The following is a 24043-nucleotide window of genomic DNA, read 5'->3' on the forward strand; positions in this document are numbered from 1 at the left end:
GGAGAACATTATGCTGCCAGTAACCTCATTTAGCATGACCATTTTGGAGATGGGTCAATGATTGTCTGGGGAGGCATATCCATGGAGGGATGCACAGACCTCTGCAGGCTAGACAATGGCATCCTGACTGCCATTAGGTATCAGAATGAAATCCTTGGACCCATTGTCAGACCCTACCCTGGTGCAGTGGGTCCTGGATGCCTCCTGATCCATGACAACGCTCAGCCTCATGTAGTGAGAGTATGCAGGCAGTTCCTGGAGGATGAAGGAATACCATTGAATGGCCCCCACACTTGCCTGACCTAAATCCAATATAACACATCTGGGATATCATATTTTGGTCCATCCAATACCGCCAGGTTGCACCTCAGACTGTCCAGGAGCTCAGGCAATGCGCTGATCCAGATCTGGGAGAATGTCCCCTAGGACACCAACCGTCCTCTCAATAGGTGCATGCCCCACATTGTCAGGCATGCATACAAGCATGTGTGGGCCATACAAATTACTGAGTAACATTTTGAGTTGCTGCCATGAAAGTTCAGCAAAAATGGACTAGCCTGCTGCATCATTTTTTCACTTTGATTTTCGGGGTGTCTTTGAATTCAGTCCTCCGTAGGCTGATAATTTTCATGAAAAACGATGGGGCATGCTTACATTCCTCACTCCATATCAGTATAGATATCCTGCATGCTATTTTTCCCCAGAGAGATCTGATGTGTTATTTTGAGAGATCACCCCCCCCCCCCTCCCAAAACAGGTATATTTAAAAAAAAAAAAAAAAAAAAAAAACACACAAAAAGAAGGTAGGGGAAGGGGAGCAGCACAGGGCCAGTCACTAGTGTTGACAGAGACCTTCACAAGTTAGCACCAGTTTCCTGGCTGTGTTATATTGCATGATATTCCTGTGATATTACATTACTCTCCAGGTTGGAGCACTGATTTTATCCTGTTAAAGGAGCTTTTACATTGATGTAGTGTGATTTTTCCCACATCACAGTGCAGTGTACCCAAGGGTTTTGTGTGGGTTACCTGTGATTTGCCATAGGTTTCTTTTATATTAGACAGTTTTGGTACATTTTCTGAAAGTGCATGAGAAGTCCTGGACTCTGGCAGGACCAAAAATGCTGTCACAAAACGTTCCTATAACCCCTACAATGCAGAAGGGGGTAACTACAGCAACACCTTTTAGGAAGAGGCTGTGTGAAAATTGAACAAAGGGTACTGACCCTTTTACACAAATATAGTTACATGTAAATCAATTATTTGTAGCACCCTTGACAAAAATCACTGATCATACATATATATCCCTACAGAAAAAAACAAAACAAAAACCAGATACATTAAATGTAATCACAGATCTTTTAATGCAGAGTTAAATATAAATTCTTAGGCACATATGATGTTCAGCTTGTTTTTAAATACATTTTTCCCCAGTATGGTCATATTTATCCTGGTTTTACTCTGTAGTGAGTCAAGAACTCAGAAAAAGCATGCAGCCTTTGACGTGCCAGGACACCTTTGTAGGTCAGTGAGTAGCCCAGTAAGTAGGGGAGGGCAAGGATTGGGCCCCAGATAAAAATCAAAAATATAGCTGCCAGGTTTGTTCTTTTCCATTAATGAAAATCTACACTTTGATAATGGCTTTCCCAATGTTCTCTCCCTTGAGCATTCCCATGAATGCTGCTGGCATGTTCTCAAATCCATTGGTGATGTGCTCATGATATTTCAATTTGCCCTGAAAAAAAAAAGGAAGAAGGATCATCAATTTAAAAACAAACAGTACATGAACACTCAGGGTGTATTAATTTTTTTTAACATTTGTGCATTCACTCTTCCTCTCATGACCAATGGACATTTAATTTTGGCCAAGGTGCCATAAAATACACTAGCAGATAATGATTAGAATGTATTCTGGCATAATGCATCCAGAAAGTTTTCAGTGCTTAACTTTAGCCACATTTTGTTGTTACAGCCTTATTTCAAAGTGGATCAATTCATTTTTTTCCCCTCATTCTACAAACAATACCCTAGAATAACAATGTGAAAGAAGTTAAATTGCAAAAAGATATTTAAAAAAAAAAAAAAAAAAAAAAAAAGAAGTGTACCACAGTTAACAGTGCATGTCAGAGCACAAACCAAGCCATGAAGTCCAAGGAATTGTCTGTAGACCTCCAAGAAAAGATTGTATCAAAGCACAGATCTGGGAAAGTGTACAGAAAAATTTCGGCAGCATTGAAGGTCCCAATGAGCACAGTGGCCTCCATCATCCGTAAATGGAAGAAGTTTGGAAGCACCAGGAATCTTCCTAGAGTGGGCCGCCTGGCCAAAATGAGCAATCGAGGGAGAAGGGCCTTTGCCAGGGAGGTAACCAAGCACCTGATGGTCACTCTGAAAGAGCTTCAGCATTTCTGTGGAGCGAGGCGAACCTTCCAGAAGAACCACCATCTCTGCAGCACTCCACCAGTCAGGCCTGTATGGTAGAGTGGCCAGACGGAAGCCACCCTGTAAAAAAAGGCAAAAAAATGGCAGTCCGCCTGGAGTTTGCCAAAAGGCACCCGAGGGACTCTCAGACCAGAGTTTTGTTTCTCGTGATCTGAAACAGATTGAACTCTTTAGCCTGAATGCCAAGTGTCATGTCTGGAGGAAACCAGGCACCGCTCACCAACTGGCCAATACCATCCCTACAGTGAAGCATGGTGGTGGCAGCATCATGCTGTGGGGAGGTTTTTCAGTGGCAAACCAGGGAGACTAGTCAGGATCGAAGGAAAGAGGAATGCAACAATGTACAGAGACATCCTTGATGTAAACCTGTTCCATAGTGCTCTGGACCTTAGAGTGGGGCAACGGTTCATCTTTCAACAGGACAACGACCCTAAGCATACAGCCCACAAAACAAAAAAAGGAGGGGCTATGGGCCAACTCTGGCTGGTCTACTCCAAGATAGTCAGAGCCCAGACTTGACCCCAATTTAACATCTCTGGAGAGATCTGAAAATGGCTGTGCACCGACGCTCCCCATCCAATCTGATGGAGCTTGAGAGGTACTGCAAAGAAGAACAGGAGAAATTGCTCAAAAATAGGTGTGCCAAGCTTGTAGCATCATACTCAAAATTACATGAGGCTGTAATTGGTGCTAAAAATGACTTGAGGCTGTAATTGGTGCGTCAAAGTATTGAGAAAAGGCTGTGAATACTTCTGTACATGCGTTTAATAAAATTGCAAAGATTTCAAAAAACGAAAGTCTTCCACATTGTCATTCTGGGGTATTGTTTGGATTAAATTCATTTTTTTCCCCTCAACGTTCCACATTTTAGAATAAGGCTGTAACAAAAATGTGGCAAAAGTCAAGCGCGGTGAATACTTTCTGGATGCACTGTACATAGATTCTTTGACATATGGATTTTATACATTTAACCAATTTTTTGCTCATTTTAAAAATTTATTCATAAATTTACCCATTTTAGAGGTCTTTTTTTTGGGGCCCCTAAAGTTTATAGGAATTAACTTTAACACCAATTTGTGAGTACACATTTCTCATTTTAGAATTTATTTTTCTTTGTATAGTACATAGGAGGAATTTGCAATATCTGTAGTGCGATTTCGTGTGGCCACGAACATGGCGCTGTAGTCTGCCAAAGTTAGTTGTCCATCAATCCCACCCACAAAATGGCCTTTGACATAGCCTGAGGAAGGAACATGCATGCCCCGTAACTGCTCACAGCATCAGTCTTCGGGAGTGTCACAGCCGCCTGATCTGTGTGCCCACACTGACCAGGAAGTCTTAGGATTCTCTGATGCACCATGACGATCTAATGGCTGTACTAAACAAGCAGATTGAGACCTCATGGGGACAGCAGTGCATTCCATGTTTGAAAAGCTCTTTGTATTCGCACAAGATTAAACAGTCTGAACCAAATTTTAGTAAATCTCCTACTCAGAATCCAGCGCATGGTAGCCAGCTTCTAACCTCAGCTTATTCAGTTAGGCTTTGGAAATGAAACCTGGAAGTGAATTGGTTTCTATGCTGAAGTGTGCCTGATTTTGCACTCTCCAGCTTTAGTAAAATAAACCTGTGTCCAATGCTACAATCAGATCTGTTTCCTTCTCCCCTCTAAAAGCTGATAAACCTTTTAAGAGCTCATGGAACAAAGCGAGAATCTATTTGCTAAAATAAGCAGTGGCCGATTGAAAGTTGTAAAGACCTTCCAGATTTACCAGACAGACAAAAATTGAGGGAGATCCACTTAAGGTGAACACGAGGATAAAAAATATCCTTATGGCAAAAAAAAAAAAAAAAAAAAAAAGCAGAGATCACTTTAGGCAAAAAGGTTTTTGGTTTCAAAATCAAATTGGGCCCTTACAGGACAGTGCTACTAACTCGGTGACCCTTGTCAAAAGTGATCGCTATAAGAAAGTCAACCTTACAGAACAAAGTCAAGCTAAGGTTCTTACTAGGTTCAAATGGGTACACATCAGTAAATTAGTAAGATGTTCAAAAATTTCACCTTCAAGGGTCAGGTGTCTGCCCTGTCAGTTAAGGGCTAAATGTTAAAGCTACCCCCAACAGAAGGAAAGGACACAGCCCACTGAAAAGGCACGTGATAAAAAAACACCAGTTAAAATAAGCAACTGTGATAGATATTGCAAGAATCATATTGATTAACTTTAGGCAAGGGTAAAATAATTGAATCTGCAATGTCCCAGTCTCTCAGAATTTGGCTTTCAAAAACCAGGCAGTCAAAGCCAGGGAATAAGAAGATAGTCAGTAGCCAGATCTAAACCTAGTAGCTCTTCCCTACTGTGTCCGTTTACCCCATATTGGCACTGAGTCCACAGTAGCATTTGCGTTGGCAGAGCAGGAGTAGGATTGGACAAAAGATTACTTTGACAGTTGGCCAGCTTAAACATGTATTGCAATGTGTGAACTATAAATTGGTATTTTTTTAGTGCAAATTGTGCTGGAAAAAGGAATCGCAGGGTGCAGAGGGTCCTTTCAGAATTTCTAGGGAGAAGAGGATAGGTCACTGGCCAACAGATCTGACCACAAACAGACAATGCTCTGAGGCCAATCTAGAGAAGGGAAAAAAAAAAAAAAAAAAAAAGGAAGGAGCACACCCCACAACACACGCCTGAGTCGAGTCAAACATTTATAGCTGTTCTGTGCACATGTCCTGTGTTCTCAAAGTCTAGTTAGCCTTTACAGTTCTTGTCAGCCTAATGCAAGATTAGTTTCTGTTGTGAAAAATAGGAATGGGGAGAGAGACTTTGAGTAGTTTCACAAAAGAACTGGGCAGGACTGACACCAGTCTAAAATGCTGTGCATTATCAGTTCTCAGACTTAGGGGCTGTGTGCTTTAAGCAGATTGCAAGTACAGAAAAATATCGATTTAGAGTATTTAAAAAAAAAAAAAAAAAAAAAAAAAGGGCTAATGTGCATATATTGTAGATTTACTGCAAGATGCATTTACTTTGCCCTGACATACTTAATATAAATGTAAAAATTTGTGGGGAGCTTTTTGTAGAGCAGACCTTCTGAAGTCAAATCACCTGCAAAAAGGGAAAAAAAAAAAAAAAAAAAAAAAAACCCAGTTCCAGGTGCACCCAAGCTAGTGTTGTCTAGTCCTTGGGTGCAATGCCCAGCTATAATACCTTGGTCATGTGTCCCAGCGGCAGGAAGCACCCAGATAGGGTGCCAGGTGGTCCGTCACATTTAGGGACAGCAGTGGGATGTGTAGTGAGATAGAAATGCTCAAGTTTGGAGTCATCAAGCCGTCCAGCAGCCCCTCAACTCTCCTGGTGGTCCATGTACCAAAGCAGGATGGCACAACCCACTTCCGGTGGACTACTGCCGACTAAATGATTTTAACACCATGGCACGCTTGCCCTGGGTGGATGATCCGTTAGATTGTATTACTCGGGGAACATTCGACAACCCTCAACCTATGGAAAGGGTACTGGCAAATGCCTCTGGATGTGAAATCTATTCCAAAGTCAGCATTCAACCCAATTGGCCAATACCAGTCTAAGGTAATGCCATTTGGAAAGAATACTCTGATGTTGTCCAGATACTGTATGCACAAGCATAGTCCTAGACACCATTGAAAAGTCTATCTACTATCTTCTGGAAAGTCACCAATCTACAGCAATGTGAGGGAATGAAGGAATGCCAGGACATTTGTCCCAGAGTATAAATCAAAAATATAAAGAGGATCCTCCTGTGCTTAAATGGAGCCCTAACCCTAAAGCTGTTAACACTAACCTTATACCTGATAAGTGTGACAATAAATACCACAGCGTAGCGCTAAAACAAAACTAGATAATGTCGACAATCAAATAATATATGTGATAAACAGATAAGTGCACAACCATCAATCCCACCTAAAATCCACACTTGAGGGATCCCAATAAAATACTATGTGCAACACGTGAATTCCCTCTCCTTGGGAACATAAACAGTGCAAACAGTGTTAAGTGTCATACAACACACAACAAATATGTGAACACTAATATCCAGAGCCAACAGCAAACAAAATCATGAATTAAAGTCCCAAAACAACAACACATATAATAGTGCTCCAACTCCACTCTCGCAAGTAGTGATGTGTAGGCGATATGCCCCCTCCCCTCCTTACATAGACCCCAAAGGGCCAGCTCGCTTTAGGGATCACACCAATCCTAAGGACAGACTCCTCACAGGCTTCCACTCAGTGAGTGATGGTATATGTTCTCCAATCCCAAGCCTCCACACAGCTACCAGAAAGCATCTCCCAGGATCATAGTGAAACAAAAAGATCCTCCATAGTGCAAACTGTTTAATCCAGCATAAATAAAAATGCCCACTCACATTGTATGCTTTACATATCCGCTTTTCTACCACATGCTAAGGGTCTACTGCATGGGTATCTGGAAAGGTGTTCCAATATGGCCCCCACATTACCGGAAGTTCCTCCCCGCGTACTGACCTGTTGATTCCCTGAGGAAGTCACGTGCTAAGCGTGACGCAACACGTTGGTATGCGGGGAGGAACTTCCGGCGTGTGTGGGGGTTCAACTATCCCTTCCTTTTTTTATACAGGCTCCTGTCCCTAGGTTATTTTCTATGGATTCTGTAGTTCAATTTCAGCTCAACCATTGGGAAATTCTGCTTTCAACATAATTCCCAGAAGTCTCTGTGCACCTGTAATAAGGCTGTGTCAAAGTGCTGAACACTGCCATCTTGTGGATAAATACAAATCTGCATCCCATTACAATGCACAGTGTTACATGTGCATTTTTAACTGCTCATTCTTTAATGACTCTACAGAGCACCTATACCTGCCAAAATCCATCACTGACAGCACCACACACTACTTTGGTTCCTAAACTTCTGATAATGAAAAGGTCTAGAACTGGTTTGCAAAAAATTAGGTTTCCCACCAAGCTGTCTGTATTTTAAACCACTGCTATCAAATTATAGCAACTGGATGTGTCAAACATTGTTTGCAGTAATGCAGCTTTCAGCTGGTAACCCAATGATTGCAAAGTATGAATATCCAGAGTATAATTTGCCAACATAATCTTACCTCTAAAACCCACTGCAGTAGCTGCTTCTCGCCTTCCTCAAATCTATTCTTCCAGCGTGTCACAATGAATCCTTCCATTCGGAGTTGTTTAAGCAGGATAGTTGGATGTATAGAAGGTCCTTTGACCACGACATGATCAATGGGAAAAAAATAAAGTTTAAAGATAAAATATATGCCCCATACTGGTCACACAGAAGTCTTAGTAAACACGAAGTATGAATAACTGGCTCTCTTCTCATATTTAGGAGTCACCCTAATGACTAGGATTTGTACTTTGCTTTTAAACCAGTATCTGTACAGTGGCTCATTTATAGTCTTCCAAAATTTAATTTGTAGCAAGACTTGCTGTATGTGGCCATCTCCATGTACGCAGAATAAAAGGAAACTTGTAGCTCACATCCCCATCACCCTAATCACTGGTTATCTGTTCTGAAAGTACATGTAAACTCTTAAGCCCTTATTTGTTCCTTTTTGTTCTGGTAATATACCATAAAGCATTTGATTATATCTGTTCTACAGGCTAAAGAAAAAAAGGCAGCTGTTGATCCAGCCAGAAATGTGACCCGATACATGTGTTTAGTACCCACATCATTCCATTATAAATATATTTCAGAAAAAGAAATTTATATTTTTGCAAAACACGCTTCCTTTGTAATTTTGTCTTGTAAAAATAGTCTTATTTTCTGTACAATCCATAGACAAAAGAATGGGGGGGGAAAAAAAAAAAAAAAAAAAAAAAAGCGCAAATCACTGCACGGTCTCCCAAAAACACATGTAAAACATAAAGAGTTGTTTGAGTCGTACCTCAATAGATTCCAGTTATCACAAAAAATTGTACATTAAAATAAAATTCTACTTTTGAAAGGAGTTGTGTGCACCAGTGTTAATTTAGTAGATTAAAATCGTGTTAAGATCGTTGGATAAAATATTTTCGTCGACAAACAGCATTTTAGTGAAAAAAACTGGCTAAAAACGAAATCAAAATTAACACTGGTTATATATCAAAATGGCTAAATCTGTCTGTAGTGCATGTTCAAACCTTAATACCATAAACATGTTAGATTTTTAAACCAGGAGTATACGAGTTTGCAAATTCTAGAGAAAGGCTTAAATAAATATTAAAATTTAACTAAACCCATTAGATTTTAGTCAACTAAAAGCTCCAGAGACTAATTGACGTCAAATTTCGATTTAGTTTAGTTTTAGCACTGGTGTGCATGTATGTTGCTGCAATATTACTTGGTAATAAACTATTGTGCTCAGTTTCAAATATTTCAGAAGAAAAACATTAATCTACCTGAAGGAGGCACTGCGTCATTGTACATAGAGATGGCACCACATACAGCAATTCTTCCAAAATCTCTCATTTGTTGCAAGGCAGCATCTGCAAATTTACCTCCAACCTAAAAGCAGAAGAAAAAAAAAAAAAAAAAAAAAAAAAAAAAAAAATTATATTGTGTTATATATCTTTCCAATACCGCAACAAAATGACTATAGGAAATACACTCTGCAAAAAAAAAAAAAAAAAAAAAAAAACCCACACATGGGAGCTACAAGACTGCCCTACTTCTATTGTGGGCTTGAAAATGTAAAAAAAAAAAAAAAAAAAAAAAAGATTTGCTTCAGACAACATGTCCGAGTATTCTTTGGTAGAGTCGACTTTATACAGACTTCCATAAGAAAAATGATCTTGATAAATGTTCTGTCTCTCCAATGTAAGCATTGAAAGTGTGATCTCCAACTTACAGTTGTGGTGAGATAGAAATAACTCCAATCTCAGTTGGATACCACAGACAGTGACTCAATCGGATGACACCTTGTAGATCTTGTGAAGTTTATGCCATAAACAGAGACTTACAACAATGAACATCCAATAGGTCAAAAGATCATAATGTGACCTGCTTCATGACATGAGGCTATAAGCTGCAATGCCTTACTGGGAAAAAAAGGGTGGGCTATCTATACAGCATGAACTAAACCAAAAGGAAAGTGAGGAGCAGAGACAAAATATAAAGAACACTAAAAAGGCATATAACAGTCATGGGAAACATGACAATGGAACTGAGATCCGTTTCTTTCATAATGTTCTTGGTCCTGGAAGCTCCACATTCCTAGTAAAACACAAAAAAAAAAAAAAAAAAAAAAAAAAAAAGAAGACCAGGGGCATGTCATGGGGCCCCCTGCTGACCCCGGGCAGTGCCAAAGTGTTCGAATGGTCAGTCCGCCCCTGCTAGACCCATTAAAAACTACAAAATCCAGCATGCCTCGATGAGGGGCTATATAACTTAGGAAGCTCAAGAAACCACAAGGCAGTCTGTGGAGAGAGTCACTGGTGTGTGGAGAGCGGAAGGTCTTGTCAGAAAGAGGAAGATACATGGTCTCATGTAATGTCTTACCCTGCATGTCATTTTTGGAGAATTGAAAAAGCTGCTGCAATCTAACAAGTCCAGTCTGTGCTGCTGTCACTGGATCTCAGGATTAACTGGACGCTTAGTACCGGAGCTACCAGAGATCCAGACCCACCAATTTCTGCTGTGAGGCTGCTGCTAAATCTAGTGAAAGCTGTACTGCACTATCCCTCTTAAAGAGCACCACATTATCCACTAGTCCTGCAACTGAGCATCTATGATCTAAAAATTATACCTCTGACAATTACCCCTTGCTGAACACTTTGCCACACAAGGAAATCAGTGTACTACAACAGTGCTTGTCGCAGAAATTGTTCTCTCCTCTAGTGCTTAAACTTCAAGAGCTCCAATGTGGCCAGCTGAAGACTTACTTTGCAGGATATCAGGTGCTCTATTACAGTTCTGGAGAGTTGAGAGTGTTAGTTGCCTTGCAGTTATTGCATTATAGCCTTGGTCCCAGCCTCTTTGGACATGTTGGATGTCTTAAAGCAGTCCAAATGAGGGGTAGGCAAATGCACCGAGTGGTCCTACATACTTACAAGAGTAGGGGAAAAAAAAAAAAGTACCAACATCTGAAAAATAGGGATTTGTGGAGAACAGTGAAATCATTATAGAATTGTCAGTATTGATGGAATTATATCTTGTTAAAAAGGAAAGCAAATACTACCAGAAGGGGAAACTAGAACCTGGAAGCAATGGGACTCAACTCAAAATGAAGAAGAAGATGTAACCACTCACCTTGGAAAGACCAATACATCAACCACCAAAACCTGAACAGAAGAATACCTTAGACCATCAGCTTAAGGTGGGTCAAACGCCTAAGCCTAGCATACCCAACCCTGGATACAGGGAAAATAGTGTGGACAGATACAGTATGTCAATTAGAACACACACACACACACACACACACACACACACACACACCTAATTAACAGAAGAAAAGAGCTGGTAACCCTGACCCCTGTAAAAATGATAGAACAAAAAAAAAAAAAACTAACGCCAATAAAGTGAGGCAATAGCCATCTGCCAAAGTAATATATGATATCAATAATTAGGATGCTTAGTTTTATAAATGCAGATTCCACCATAAAGTCATTAAGGATCGAATTCACCTACAAGCACAAGAATATGTACAAACAGAAATTTAGCATCTCTTAAGGAACTAGGTCCCACAAAAGGCCCCTTGACTGCAATATGCCCTGTAAGTGGAAAGTGCAATGGGATCAGAGTGCCCTTTCTGTGGGCCCTCCAGGGGCTTGTTAGAGATGGAAGGTTCCTTATGAAGCTAGCTTTCAGTTGCTGCCGAGAGCCACACTAGGGATCAGTTCCTGCAATTGCCTCCTCATTGCAGCAATCATCCTCTCCTGTCCACTGTGATACCCCCCAGCTGCCTGGACCTCTGTGTGCCCCTGTTCCAGGAGAATAGACAGTTTCCCTCTTTTCCTGCATGGAGGGGGGGGGGGGGGGGAATTCAGAGGGCAATTTTTAATACATGCTTCATCCTGTTGCCTGGGCCTCTTGTTTATGAGGATGCATCGGCTGTATGATCACAGCTGCAGGTCCTTGACAATGAGCAGGTGTGGGTAGTGGCCCCAAATGCATACTGTGTATTCAGGGTTATACACTGGCATCCACATGCCTGTCCATGAAAGACCTGCAGCTAGTCATACAGCTGCTGCATCCTGATAGCTTATCATAGCCTGCCTACACAGCTCCAGTTACACAAAAACACCGATTCATACTGTACTGGCCACAGCACCCATGTGAATGAGGCCCATGATACCAAACACTGAACTTAATTAGCTCAAATATTTAATCTTTTGTATTTAGCAGGGTTTTGCAAGTTATGTTGTGTTTGTGTCCACCAATAATTTTTAGCAAAAAATATTTTTGGTATGGGGGGCCCTGTCTGGTGAGCTGTACAATGTCCTGTGATTTCTAACAGTATCCCTGAACTCAATAATAGAGGTCTACCAGGGTAGGAATCAGAGCTCTCAGATACATGGAACTCAGGCAAGCCTAGAAAAATGCACAAGAAATGCAAATAGGTCTGAAATTTTAGAGTAGTTAGTCAAGGGAAAACCTGGAGCATGAAAATCTGCTAGGGTACCATCAAAAGACCCATCAGGACAATGGACAGCCTCCTACTTAAAGTGGGGTAGAACATTGAGAGGGTTGAACATAACAGGATTTTTGACCTCTAATCTGCCTCAAGTGGGATATTGACCAGGACGGTTTCTAAAGTACAGCTGTAGAAGCAGATTGGGAATGGTTTCTCCGTCCCATCTACAGACCTTCTGCGCTGAGGTAGGTGTACACTCCAACCACCAGAAGTATCAGGAATTAAATTGTCAAGTACAGTACTTAGGAGATGTCCGTTCATAGTGGGTGTCTAAAAATGTATTTTCAGGAAACCCTCAGTGTGCCAGGCTCAAAGCCAAAAGAGCCCTATGCAAGTGGGCAAACATTAAGCCCATGTGATACACAAGCTTAAAAATACTGCCAATAAGACCACAACAGCTGCAACACATTGCTTTAGATATTCACTTCGAAAGCCCTAGGGTAGGACTGTTTGACCTAGAAATTGAGCAGTCTCTTTAAAAAGACTTCAAGTGATTGCTATATTTAAAAATGCACTAGCAAAAAACAGGTTTCTATACTTACCTGATCTGCTTACAAAAAGGAGAGACTGCAAAGACTGGGTCACACTAGTGGTTGGATGTCCCGTGTGGCCAATGCTACTCAGAGGTCTGGAAAGGACCAAAATTCTAAGTCCAGGGAGTGAAAGTCAAATTCGGACTAACCTTCCATGTATCAGTTATGTGGGGAGGGGGGGGGTGGGGACCCCCCCACACAACTAGCTGCTGACTTTAAAAAAAAAACAGCCACTCACCTGTCCCACGATCCTGCATTGCCCCTGCTGCAGCCTGCTTTACTGGCCATCCTGTATTCCAGGCGCCGGCATCTTCAGTGTGGGCATCCGGCTGTGACAGCTTGCAGCTTCATGGCCAGATACCTACTGTGCATGCGTGAGTAGCGCTGCGCTTCCTGAATGCGCCTGTCTTCTGGGACCTGTTACGTGTCCCACAAGGCTTGGGGAGGGAGGGTAGGACGACAACTTTGGGTACCTGTTAAACTCGGCTACCTGTTTCCCCGCTCCCCAAAGCCCCTAATCCTTAATGGGGAGCGGGGACCAGTCTTTAAAGCAGAACTTTCCCTTTCGGGTGGATCTCCGCTTTAATCTCCCAAAGGCAGCATTATAAAACCTACATGCCTGAAGAGTTTCTACTATCCCATGCCCTTTAGTGAACATAAGAAAAAAATTTGAAACCAATACCATGTTCAATTAAACATGCAAGAAAATGTTGCTGTTCAGCCATAATTCTCAGTATAGAGAACTAGGGGTTTCTTCTAAACCTGTACTAAGGAAGCATTGATGCTGCTAATTCTGACATTTTGACTTGATTGCTAAGGAAAAAAAAAAAAAAAAAAATCCCCACACTTGAACAGGTTGGCCCATTTTGCAAGTATAGCTATGTAAAACATTAAAATAAGTGACTAGAATGTTTAAAATCCAGTAATACAATTCAGTTGCTCTCCATTTTTAAGTACAGTACTGAATGTGTAGAAGTCAATCTGCTGCCAGCCTAAAGATTTACTGCTGCTCAGGACTCTGGGCTTTTAGCAAAATGGCAGCCTCCAGCAAGAAAACAATGCTGAAGGCAATTTATAGCACACTCATTTTGGTAGCATAGTTGTTAATGTGGAACACAAGTTTCTTGCTAAATAACTCAACTTATGGGTAAAGTTCTACTTCTGTTGGTCATTTAGACACACACACGGCATTCTGTGTCTCAAACAATGTAGCTGTGCCATCTGCTGGTCATCTAAACAAAATAGGCTACCCTGCAAAAATGTCCAGGGCCGCACGTTACTGTATAGACATGTAAATACATTACTGAGGCTACGGAATGTAGCCCTTTAGTAACCCATAGCAGGTCATTTATAAAAATGTTTTTGCCGATTTATTGGCTATTGCACTCGAAGTTTTTCAGTTAAAAACAAAAGCAAATGTGGTTTTTAATACATACAAAATGCAGGTAAACTTACATTCTCAAAGTAACAGGTGTATCCCTCTGGAGATGTTGCCTTCAGTGCTTCTTCCAGAGAGTTCACAGTCTTATAGTTGAAAGCTTCATCAAAACCGATTTCTTTTAAATACACAACTTTTTCATCTGAGCCAGCAGATCCGACTACTTTACAGCCCTGGTTAAACAAAAAAAAAAAAAAAAAAAAAAAAAAAAACCACCACACATTTTAGGCTTATGTATTATTCATTACAGGTCACTGAACTCTGCACTGTGTTCTCAACTTGAAGCTGTGTACTTTTACATAGTTACTTTAACACAACTGCTGATGTGAGAGCTCTAAAGTGTCACAGCTATGAATGTCAGAGTGCAGCGAGAATGCTGCAGTGCCAATGTGTTGGAAATGCAGCAAGCTTCCCCCCCGCCCCACGAACTTTAATGAAATGTCACAGGACCATTTCATGTAGTGCCATCAGCTGCAGAGGATTAGGTTTCATTTTTTTTTTGGCGCACCTCACCTGCATCAGTGTTGTGAGCTGAGTCAATTGTAAAAAAAAAAAAAAAAAAAAAAAAAGGGAAAAAATTTGCCTTGTATTTTGTAGGGACTGTACTTTCCAAGTACAGTCCCATGGTAGCTGGTGTCCCCCAGCTCTAAACATTATGTAATGTTTGCAATATTTAGGCACAGAGGACACAGCCTCCCTGCTCAGTGTCACTCATTTGCATCCTGGCATGTGTCATGAGCACAGTGCTATGTAAATCACTATAGTTCTGATCTTTTGCTGAATGACTTTGAATATGAGACTAGTTCCAGGACCTGCTTTCTCCAAACCCTCTGCAGCCTTGCCCTCACACAGTGATGGATTAATAGGACACTTCATAGCATAGAATTCTGTGACAAGGGGCTACAATACAGGCAGAACCACACTAAACCATCAATAAGTACCCTTTGTAGGATTCTACGATTAGAAAAATGAAGTGGACTTTGTTGGTTTAGAATTTGGACAAATGGACCTAGAGCATATTCACACATTTATGCCAATTGTATCAGCTTGGAGGAGTTGCTCTCTAAAAGAAATCTGTAAAGATTTCACTACTGACCTTCAGAAAATACTAGTTGCCTGGCTTCCACAGTATTCCTCTGGTCTCTGAACAACTGACCTGCACTAAGTTTGCAGATTAGAGTTCTGACTTGATGCAAACTTGTTCTGGGCTAGGGTCTCAAAGAATGGAAGCCATGTGACCTGCATGACAGCCAGGCAAGTTTGCATGTTCAAAGGAAGGAATTTAGGCCTCGTTCACATCATACATGCAGAAAAACTGACCCATGGTGCAGAGACAGCAGTTTTCAGGTGCGCGTCAAAGTTATATACAGGTTGCAGATTCCTGTGCAGAAAAATAAAAGTATACACAAGGGAATCAAAATTTGGGTTCCCCCCACCACTTACCTTGATCTTTGCAATCTGTCCCACTACAGAACCTACAGCACCAGCAGCACAGTTAACAAGAACCACGTCTCCTTCCTTGAGACTGCAGATTTCCAGCAAGCCGAAGTATGCTGCCAGACTGTTTAAATGAAAGCACACATTTCAAAGTGGTGGTGGTTTTTGTTGAATCACAAAATGCCTTAATTTACCATTAACCATAGCATTCAATTAGAATTCAACTTAACAGTGTTAGTACATCAAAACACTAATGTCACACAAAAAGCATGTTGGTTATGTCTGCATTTTACTGAGATAAGCAAAAGTTTGTTAAAAAAAAAAAAAAAAAAAACCCCCCCCACCACCAAGTGCCCACACAGGACCCGAGATTGGTTTGATCTGGCTCATTTATGTAGCACCCTTGTCTTAAACAGGGGCTACCAGTAAATTTAACTTTGGTTGTAGTTAACCTAGCTGATTTGTAGTCTGATCATTTGGGTTTTCTCCTAAGCTCAGTATAGCTGTAGTTCCTCCCTTCTCCCAGTAGGTGTCACTGGTACCTTTGGCATTACTATGATGAAATACAGTGAAACGGAGTTATGAATAGCATGCTGGGAGAGAGAATATTTAGAAAGGTCAGATGATCATGGTCTTCCCACCCAGATCTTGGCCTGGTGTGTAAGTGAGGAACTGCTGTGCAGGGTAGGCCTGAAGCCTAGCCATGTACTCGAGGCTCTACCAGAGGGGGCCTGTTTGTTGCCTGGAGGCATGAAGGAAGGAATGGAGACCCAAGATGAAGTACCAGAGGTTACACTGCCATAGACCGGTGAACTGGAGAGCCTGGTAAACTCAGGATTGTCTCATCCAGAGAATGCCTGCATTTTCGTGTGAGTTTTTTGCAGTTGCTATAGTAGACTGTTGCTAGAGAAATAATTGCTAGGTACAGCTTAAAAAGGCTGTCTGTACTGCAGTCTACTTTGTCTAAGGAATCTGCTGCTTTGCACTACGGTGTCCTTTGCCCTATAGATGCTTGATTTAACTTCAGCAAGTCTTCACCATATCTAGATGCCTAAATGCATTGACTTGCTGTCATGTGATTGGCAATTCGTGCTACCAAGCAATTGAACAGGTGTACCTAATAAAGAGGCCAGTGAGTGTACATTAGAGGTAGTCTGTAGACCTGCCCAGTTTGATGGATCAGGAGGTAACTGATAGCTAGCCTTGGGGACAGGATTCAGGGGGAACCCCCCCCCCCCACACACACAAACTTTCCCCAAGCAAAGTTAGAATTTTACCTACTCCTGTGCCTTTAATAAAGAATCTTATATGGATGTTGGAGGAGTTGTCGGCCAAGTTTTTATGTTTCAATATGGTTTTCCACCTGTGGCAGGACTAGAATCGTGTGACTCACCTTCCCTCCTTTGTCCTAAACATTTCAGCAGAAAAGAAGCTAGCCAGAAAGACACCATGACACAGTAGGGCTGGGCATGGACATCCCACTATATTAACACCGCTGGCCATTTCTTTCCCATCCATTTGATCAACATCACATCCTTCTCAACCCTAGGTTTATGCTGAAACAGATTAGACTAAAAGTCAAAGCAACAGAAAACCTTTTTACCTTTCAATATGGATTATTCTTTATTTTGGACAATACTCCAAAGCCATAAGTAACCAATATATTCGGTAGTCAGACCATGTGGTTGGTGCATCCATGTGGAAGATTTAGATAAATAAAAAAAGTACTTTGGTGATGTCTGTACAACTCACCCAGGCATGCCTATGGCTCCAAGTGCTAGTGATTTCGGCAGAGATTCAGGCCAGGAGAGTAATGCACGTAGCCCTTGGCCATCAGATATAAAGTGCGTTGTCCAGCCAGCAAATACAACATGGTATCCTCCCACTGGGAACTCAGGATGTTTACTCTCCGTTACCCTACAGAACACAAAGCAAAGTTGAGAATTGTACAATGCATAATACTAAAAAAGGAGGCAAAGCAAAACCAAATATTAGTCCAAGCTTAAGAAAGTTTAATATCCAAAACAGTAGTGGCTGTGGGGAGAAATATATATATATATATTTTTTTTTTTTTTTTTTTTTTCCCCCTTCATTGCCCCCTCACCATACCACCACATGATTCATGGAAGAGCATGTGACTCACTTATCTCCTGTAACATGCACTGGTGCTTTAAAAAAAAAAAAACACAAAAAAACAAAAAAACAAAAACACATTAACACCCAAGGCAGACATGGGTAAAGGCGAATTCCAGGCATGGTACATTTTTACAGTTACATTGATCCAGTATGTACCAATGCAACTATGTATATACCATACTTGGTTAATGCCCCTGGAAGCTGGAAATCACGGAAGTAAACATTGCTACTAGACTTGCTTTAGGGTCTTGTGCCAGAGTGGTTGGCCTGCTGCATTGTGAACACAAGGGGCCGAGATGTTAACACCCTGGAGAGGAAGTTGACGGGAACCAGTTCCTCTATGGTTTCATGGGTCAACGCAGCAGCGCTCCAGTTTGCTATGCTGCGGCCATGTGAACCTTGGAAGCAATCTTTGGTCAGTTCCTGCCCCTGGGTTTTGGCATGCATTTTGCAAGTGGCTAGTGTAGAGACCCCAATTGTTAGGGAAATTAGCAGTAGGGAAAGGTTCCTACTAAGCAGGGACTCTCCTCAGCCACAGCTTTGACTGCAAGTTATTTCCCTAAGCAGCGCTTTCTTGCTGGGGTGTTTGTAACATTAACATTGTGATCAATACAGGTTTCACTGCAACGGGTCTGTGTTCACTGCTGCCACGCTTCCCCACACACAATTTGCTATAGTTAGCCTGTTTTTATTCAAAGACAAGACAACTCCCCATTCCAGGTCACACAACTTACAGTGCCTGCACTGCCATCTGCTCTGTTTGCATTACAAATGTGGAGTGCTAATGTAATAACATTCAGGCTCCATCATGGAGTTTGTGTGCCTGTGAATGCTCTGCTTGTGACTGGCATATTTATTAAATTATTCAGCTAGCTCCAACCTGCACCAAACATGACTGAGCAGATCCAGGATTGTGGGATATGTAGTTTGCTCACAGTTCTTACGACAAAAAGGTCATGCATTAACTTATGCAGTACCAGGCCGCATGTCTCATGTTTGTACAGAAATCACTCACAAAAGGAAATGTGAAGATGTACGTGACACCATGAAACTATGATAAATGCATATGAAACTCAATGTGCAGGTAGAAAGATGTATAAATAACAGATTTATAAAGTAAAAAAAAAAAAAAAAAATTTGAGGAGACCACTATGCAAGTTTGTGTATAGCTAGTTGACGGTCCCTGCCCTTAGGCCAAGCTGCTCTGATATGTTCCCCCCCTAGGGCTTAATGAGTCAATGACCTCTGCATAAGCCCTAGGAGGGGCAAAACATGTCACAGGGGTGTGGCCTAAGGGCAGGGGCTGTGACAACAGCCAGCTATTACACAACAAACTTACTAGAGGGACTTGTGTGGAACAAGGCTTTATTCTTCAAATTTTGCTATGTGCGGATCTAAACAAGGGCTTTTGGCATGTTTTAATGAAGTCACATATCTGATGCAGTGTGCTTGTACTACATTTTACAATGTCAGAGGGCATAGGAGTTTACCTATACAATCAACTTTGTATCTGGAAACCAAAGCAATAATTAAAATCGAATCAGGACTTTTTTTATGCAGAAATCGGAATATTCAGCTGCCATATACTTGTGCAGGCTAACCAAATAAATACATTTGTTTAATTTAGCTTTGTTTATTTTGTCACCTTAGCTAGAGTGTCAGGGAGTCTAAAGCCACTTTAGATAGAGATGTGTACAACAGAAACATTGGTTCAAGTTAATCATTTCGTTTCATCATATTCATTATGTCAGGATTAGTTTTCAGAATTATACAGGATTTTTATAGCAGCAACAGTTTGTGCAGTGTTTTACAATATAAAAAGGGAGACAGTACAATTACAAAACATAAGGAATAGGAGGGTGCTGCTTGTGGAGCTTACACTCTAAAAGGCAATGTTCTGATGGAGGTGGCTTAAGTACAGTTCTTCAGTGGAGTTGGGGTAGGCTTCCCTGAAGAAGTGAGAGTTTTCAAAGATCGCCTAAAGGCAGACAGGGTGGGGGCTCACTGGACATACTGCAGTAGGGAGTTCCAGAGGATGGGAGAGACTCGAGAAGTCCTGGAGAAGAGTGTGGAAGGAGGCGACCAGGGAGCTAGAGAGCAAGATGTATTGGGAGGAGCAGAGCAGGTCATTAGGACGATATCTGCGGATGAGGTTTGCGATGTAGCGAGCAGCAGTGTTGGGGACGGCTTTGTATGCAGTGGTTAGCATTTTGAATTTTATATGTTGGGTTAGTGGAAGCCAATGAAGGGATTGGCAGCAGTCACCGATTGGTTGGTAAGGTGTACGAGTCTAGCAACAGCATTCATGATAGACTGAAGGGGGTTAACCTGTGTAACTAGACAAGTGAGGAGGGAGTTGCAGTAATCAAGGCAGGATAAAACCAAGACATGGTTAAGTTTTGTGGTGTCATTGGTCAGAGGGGTGGATTTTGGACATTTTTGGGAGATTGAGGCGGTAGGATTTAGCCAATGATTGGATGTGGGGGCCAAAAGGAGGATCAGAGTCTAGGATTACACCTAGCACTCTGGCATGAGGGGAAGGACCAATGGTTGTGCTGTTGATCTTAATGGTAAAGTCATGAGTGGGGGAATCGGAAGAGAAGGAGCTACAAGCTTTGTTTTGGAAAGACTGAGTTCAAGGTAGTGGTGGGACATCCATGCCGATAGGTCGCTTAGTAGACTTGTAATACGTGAGGAGATTGAGGGGGTGAGCTGGGCGGGCGCGGAGAGATAGAGCTGGATGTCATCAGCATAGAGGTGGTATTGGAAGCCATAGGAAGTTATCAATTAGCCCAGGAAGGAGGTGTAGATAGAGAAAAGGAGGGGCCCAAGGACAGAGCCTTAGGGTACCCCAACAGAAAGAGGTAGAGGCGTTGAGGAGGAAAAAAAAAAAAAAAAAAAAAAAAGTGTAAGAACCAGGGGAGAGAGAGTCATGAAGGCCAATGGAGTGGAGTTTACTCCTTTTCGGATTTGTTTTGTATATTCCTTAAATTCAAATTTATTTAAAATTTGGAAGAAACCATTTTCGCTCTCAGTTCTATTCTATAAAGCAGCCCAAGTAGGAATAGTCAAACTATTTCACTTTTTACTATACTGTATTTATTGCAATAGGTTTCCATTTTGAATTAAGTTTCAAAATTTGAATTGGATAATTAGTTTGGTTCTAATTCATTTCAGATTTGTTGAAATTTGTTACCATTGGAATGTGGAAGTTCAGATGCATTCAATTCTGAATGAAAATATCATCCAAATATTGACTTGTAATGAGACACACACGCCCACTTGAAGGCTGCTGGGTTCACCTCATTTTAACCAAGGCTGTCCAAGCCAACAGCCACCACACATTAGGAGATTGTGATTGACCCAGCACTGTGATTGACCCAGCACTGGAAAAGTGCTTTAAGGGCCTGTACACACCTTGGTGCAGAGTCATCGGTTTTTCTGCAAGGACCCAATCAAATTTTCCATCTTATGTGCCCAGTTCACACCATAACACTAGTATGTGCAGATTTTTCTCTGCGCAGGAATCTGCAACATGTATAAAACTCATTGAAGCATGCATGAAAACTGATCTCTGCAAGTGAAATCTGCATGTTGGTTTCAATCAGTTTTTCTGCATGTATGGTGTGAACAAAGCCCAATACATATTCACTGGTCAGTAGTTTGTGAGAATCCATGCAAGGAAAGCAGGCCCCAACCTCAAAACCCCAATATGTAACACTTTAAAAGATAAAATATCAGTTTCTTATGTGGAGATGTGAACATGATTTACCTGGCAACTTGGCTTCCTAACATAACGTCCCCTTCCTTCATTGTCTGTCTACTGTATGGTCTGTGAGATGCAAAACAAGACAGACAAAATCAAAACAATTTAAATAAAGAAAATCCACTAAGAGTACCCATAAATTTGCAAAGGATCTCTTTTTTTTCCCATACATGAAGAAAAAAAAAATAATCTTTATTCACAAAATCTGGTTCTCCCAAAGTTCAGGAAATGCATTTTTTACTTACGGTAGCATGGAAAGACTTTAACGAAGGCAAATCTTTAGCCTTCATGCACATTGGACGTTTTGATAACGCTGGTAAGATTAACTGTGTAAGGTCATATTAAAAAGAGAGTTCAGCTTTTTTGCATTAGCGTTTAGCCACAATTAGCGCTTTTGGTCAAACATCAAAAAAAAAAAAACAAACAAAAAACCACGCTGGTTTGCGGTGTTTTACAGCTACATATCTCTAGAAACCCACTAGTTCTGGGTTTATTTCCTAGCAAAAAAAAAAACAAAAAAAAAAAACCGACCATTGATAACAGTCTATGTGCATGGGCACATCAGATAACATGCTGGGGGGGGGGTTTACTAGCTGTAGGGAAAAAAATAAATAAATAAATTTAAAGTCAAAAGCCAAAGTAAAAACAGCAAGTGTGCATGAGGACTTACTCTCCATGCAGTGTCATGAAAGGAGTAAGATTTTTAGGTAAGCACTTACCTAATCAGCATCATGAAAGCGGGGGGGGGGGGGACCCACACAAACACCCCAACCCTGGGTTGCTTCTTAATGCAGAACAGCAACCAGTTTTGTTAAGTCATACTGTGACCTTCCCATCCTGCTCCCCTGGACTTTCAATTGTCCACATATTTGATGGGTGACTAAAAAGGGCCAATAGAGAGGCAAGGGAGCAGAAAGCCACATTAAGTGCGATAGTCCCTGATGATTAGTAGGGAGGATACTTTCCCCTAGCAAGACAGAAATAAACCAGGAGGTTCTAAATCATCCCCATTGTAGGAAAGCTTGAGTACATCTTTGGCTGAGGTTCCTGGCAAGGTGCAAGCAACAGCTTCAGAATCCTGCCAGAGGCCACAGCCTCTATTTCAAGGATTAGTGCACCTATAATGCAATTAAAGCAGCTATGAATACCGCTCTGGCAGGTAACCATTTCTGTACATCTAATTATGAAAACATTTGGCGATGTGTTCACACTTCTATGGAGAGGTTAAAAGTGAGCAAGAAATGGAACGCCCTTCTTGTGGCCAGAAATTTACAGAAAAAAAAAAAAAAAGTTATCTGTAAAAGTATTTTACCTGCCTATCCTTAGGAATTACATTTTGAATATTAAGCTGCAATGTATTACATTTTTGGTTTGGGGTTTATCAATCAGTAGATGTGGTGGCGTTAGGCTCTCTTCCACCCCCCTGGCAATCTCTAATCTCTCTTGTCCTAGTACCAAACTAGCCCCAGAGAAGAATCACTGGTTATCACTTACTACTTGACCCAGTGAACACATTGGTTACCATTAGCAACATCGTGGAAAATAGTATTGGCACCATTAACACATGGCATTTTGGGATAGTCCTAATTAAAGAGTTAATGACCTACCTAGAGATAGGTGGTCATGGGATGATTGCAAGTGTAAATTCATGTGGGGCACCAGTGTGAGCACAGTGAAGCACTTGTCACCTTAATATGGGAGTTTGCCATCAAGGATTCAGCATGTTTGCACTTTATTTGCACATATTGGGACTGCACGAAAAAAAAAAAAAAATTTAATGTGTATGTTTTATAAAAGGTGTATAAAATATATATAATTTCTGTGTCTTCCACTTATGAGTGTTCTATATGGTATATTAGCTAACACATTACTGATAGTATGGCTGATCAGTCAAAAGTAACATAAGGGCCAACTGGGCAGATTGCCACCTAGTGCCAACGCTAGATCTTACAATTGTTTGTAATGTAGTTTAAGAATATTAGGAAGGTGGGGTGTAGAGATTAAATATATTTATGTTCTAATTATTTGCACATTGTAATTTTACAACCAATATGCAAATATGGGTTTGGCACTCATATGTGCACTTGTTCGAAGACAGGCATGCACCACCTTCAAGTTCTACTGCAGCCAGTGGACCAGAAAATACAGCCCTTTGCTCATGCAAGGGATTTCCGGTGAAATGAATTGTGAATAGAAATGCGCATAGAAACGTCCGGAGAAGGATGACCGGTTGTGCACATGCGTGCGGAAATGCGCGATCATGCATGGCGAAGATTGGCGCCAGACGGACTATTTAAAGGTTGTCCCTGCCCATGTTGAGGGCTGACTGGTCTTCAGCTCCCCGTGTCCTGCGTGATTGCCTTGTTGCTGACCCGGCTTGTTCCTGACCTGACTGATTGCTCTCCTGATTGATACTGGTTCCTGACTTCAGTTCTGCTCCTGACTTTGCTTCTGATTCTGTACCTCGCTGTCCGCCTGTTGATGACCCTTGCTATTCCTATGACACTGCTCCTATCTCTCTCTCTTCCTGCCTTGCTCTGGTGCACACTTGGCGATCTACAAAACCAGCTCTGCATGTTACCACTGTGCCTGAATCAGAGGATCATCAGTCTTCCAAGGTCATCATCTGCAAGAGCTGCAAAC

The 24043-nt window shown here is 41.4% G+C and overlaps 1 protein-coding gene across 2 annotated transcripts in view; it reads right to left on the reverse strand.

The window, feature by feature from the left end:
• Positions 1–1340: 1340 nt before the first annotated feature.
• The window catches only part of LOC149473683 (prostaglandin reductase 1-like), a 44320-nt gene continuing 21617 nt past the window's right edge, over positions 1341–24043 (reverse strand). Inside the window, exons 4-10 of one of the 2 annotated variants that reach the window (XM_089674852.1) lie at positions 21407–21466; positions 17251–17415; positions 15505–15622; positions 14079–14234; positions 8858–8963; positions 7561–7679; positions 1341–1735 (exon numbers count right to left, since the gene is read on the reverse strand). In XM_089674852.1, coding sequence (XP_089530978.1) covers positions 1625–1735; positions 7561–7679; positions 8858–8963; positions 14079–14234; positions 15505–15622; positions 17251–17415; positions 21407–21466 — 835 coding nt within the window. In that variant the 3' untranslated portion in view covers positions 1341–1624. The remainder of the gene's footprint in view (positions 1736–7560; positions 7680–8857; positions 8964–14078; positions 14235–15504; positions 15623–17250; positions 17416–21406; positions 21467–24043) is intronic. The other variant, XM_089674862.1, reaches the window with a different exon arrangement.

This window comes from Staurois parvus, unplaced genomic scaffold, assembly GCF_062004578.1.
Source record: "Staurois parvus isolate SC_StPar_1 unplaced genomic scaffold, SC_StPar_1.0 ptg000012l, whole genome shotgun sequence".
NCBI lineage: Eukaryota > Metazoa > Chordata > Amphibia > Anura > Ranidae > Staurois > Staurois parvus.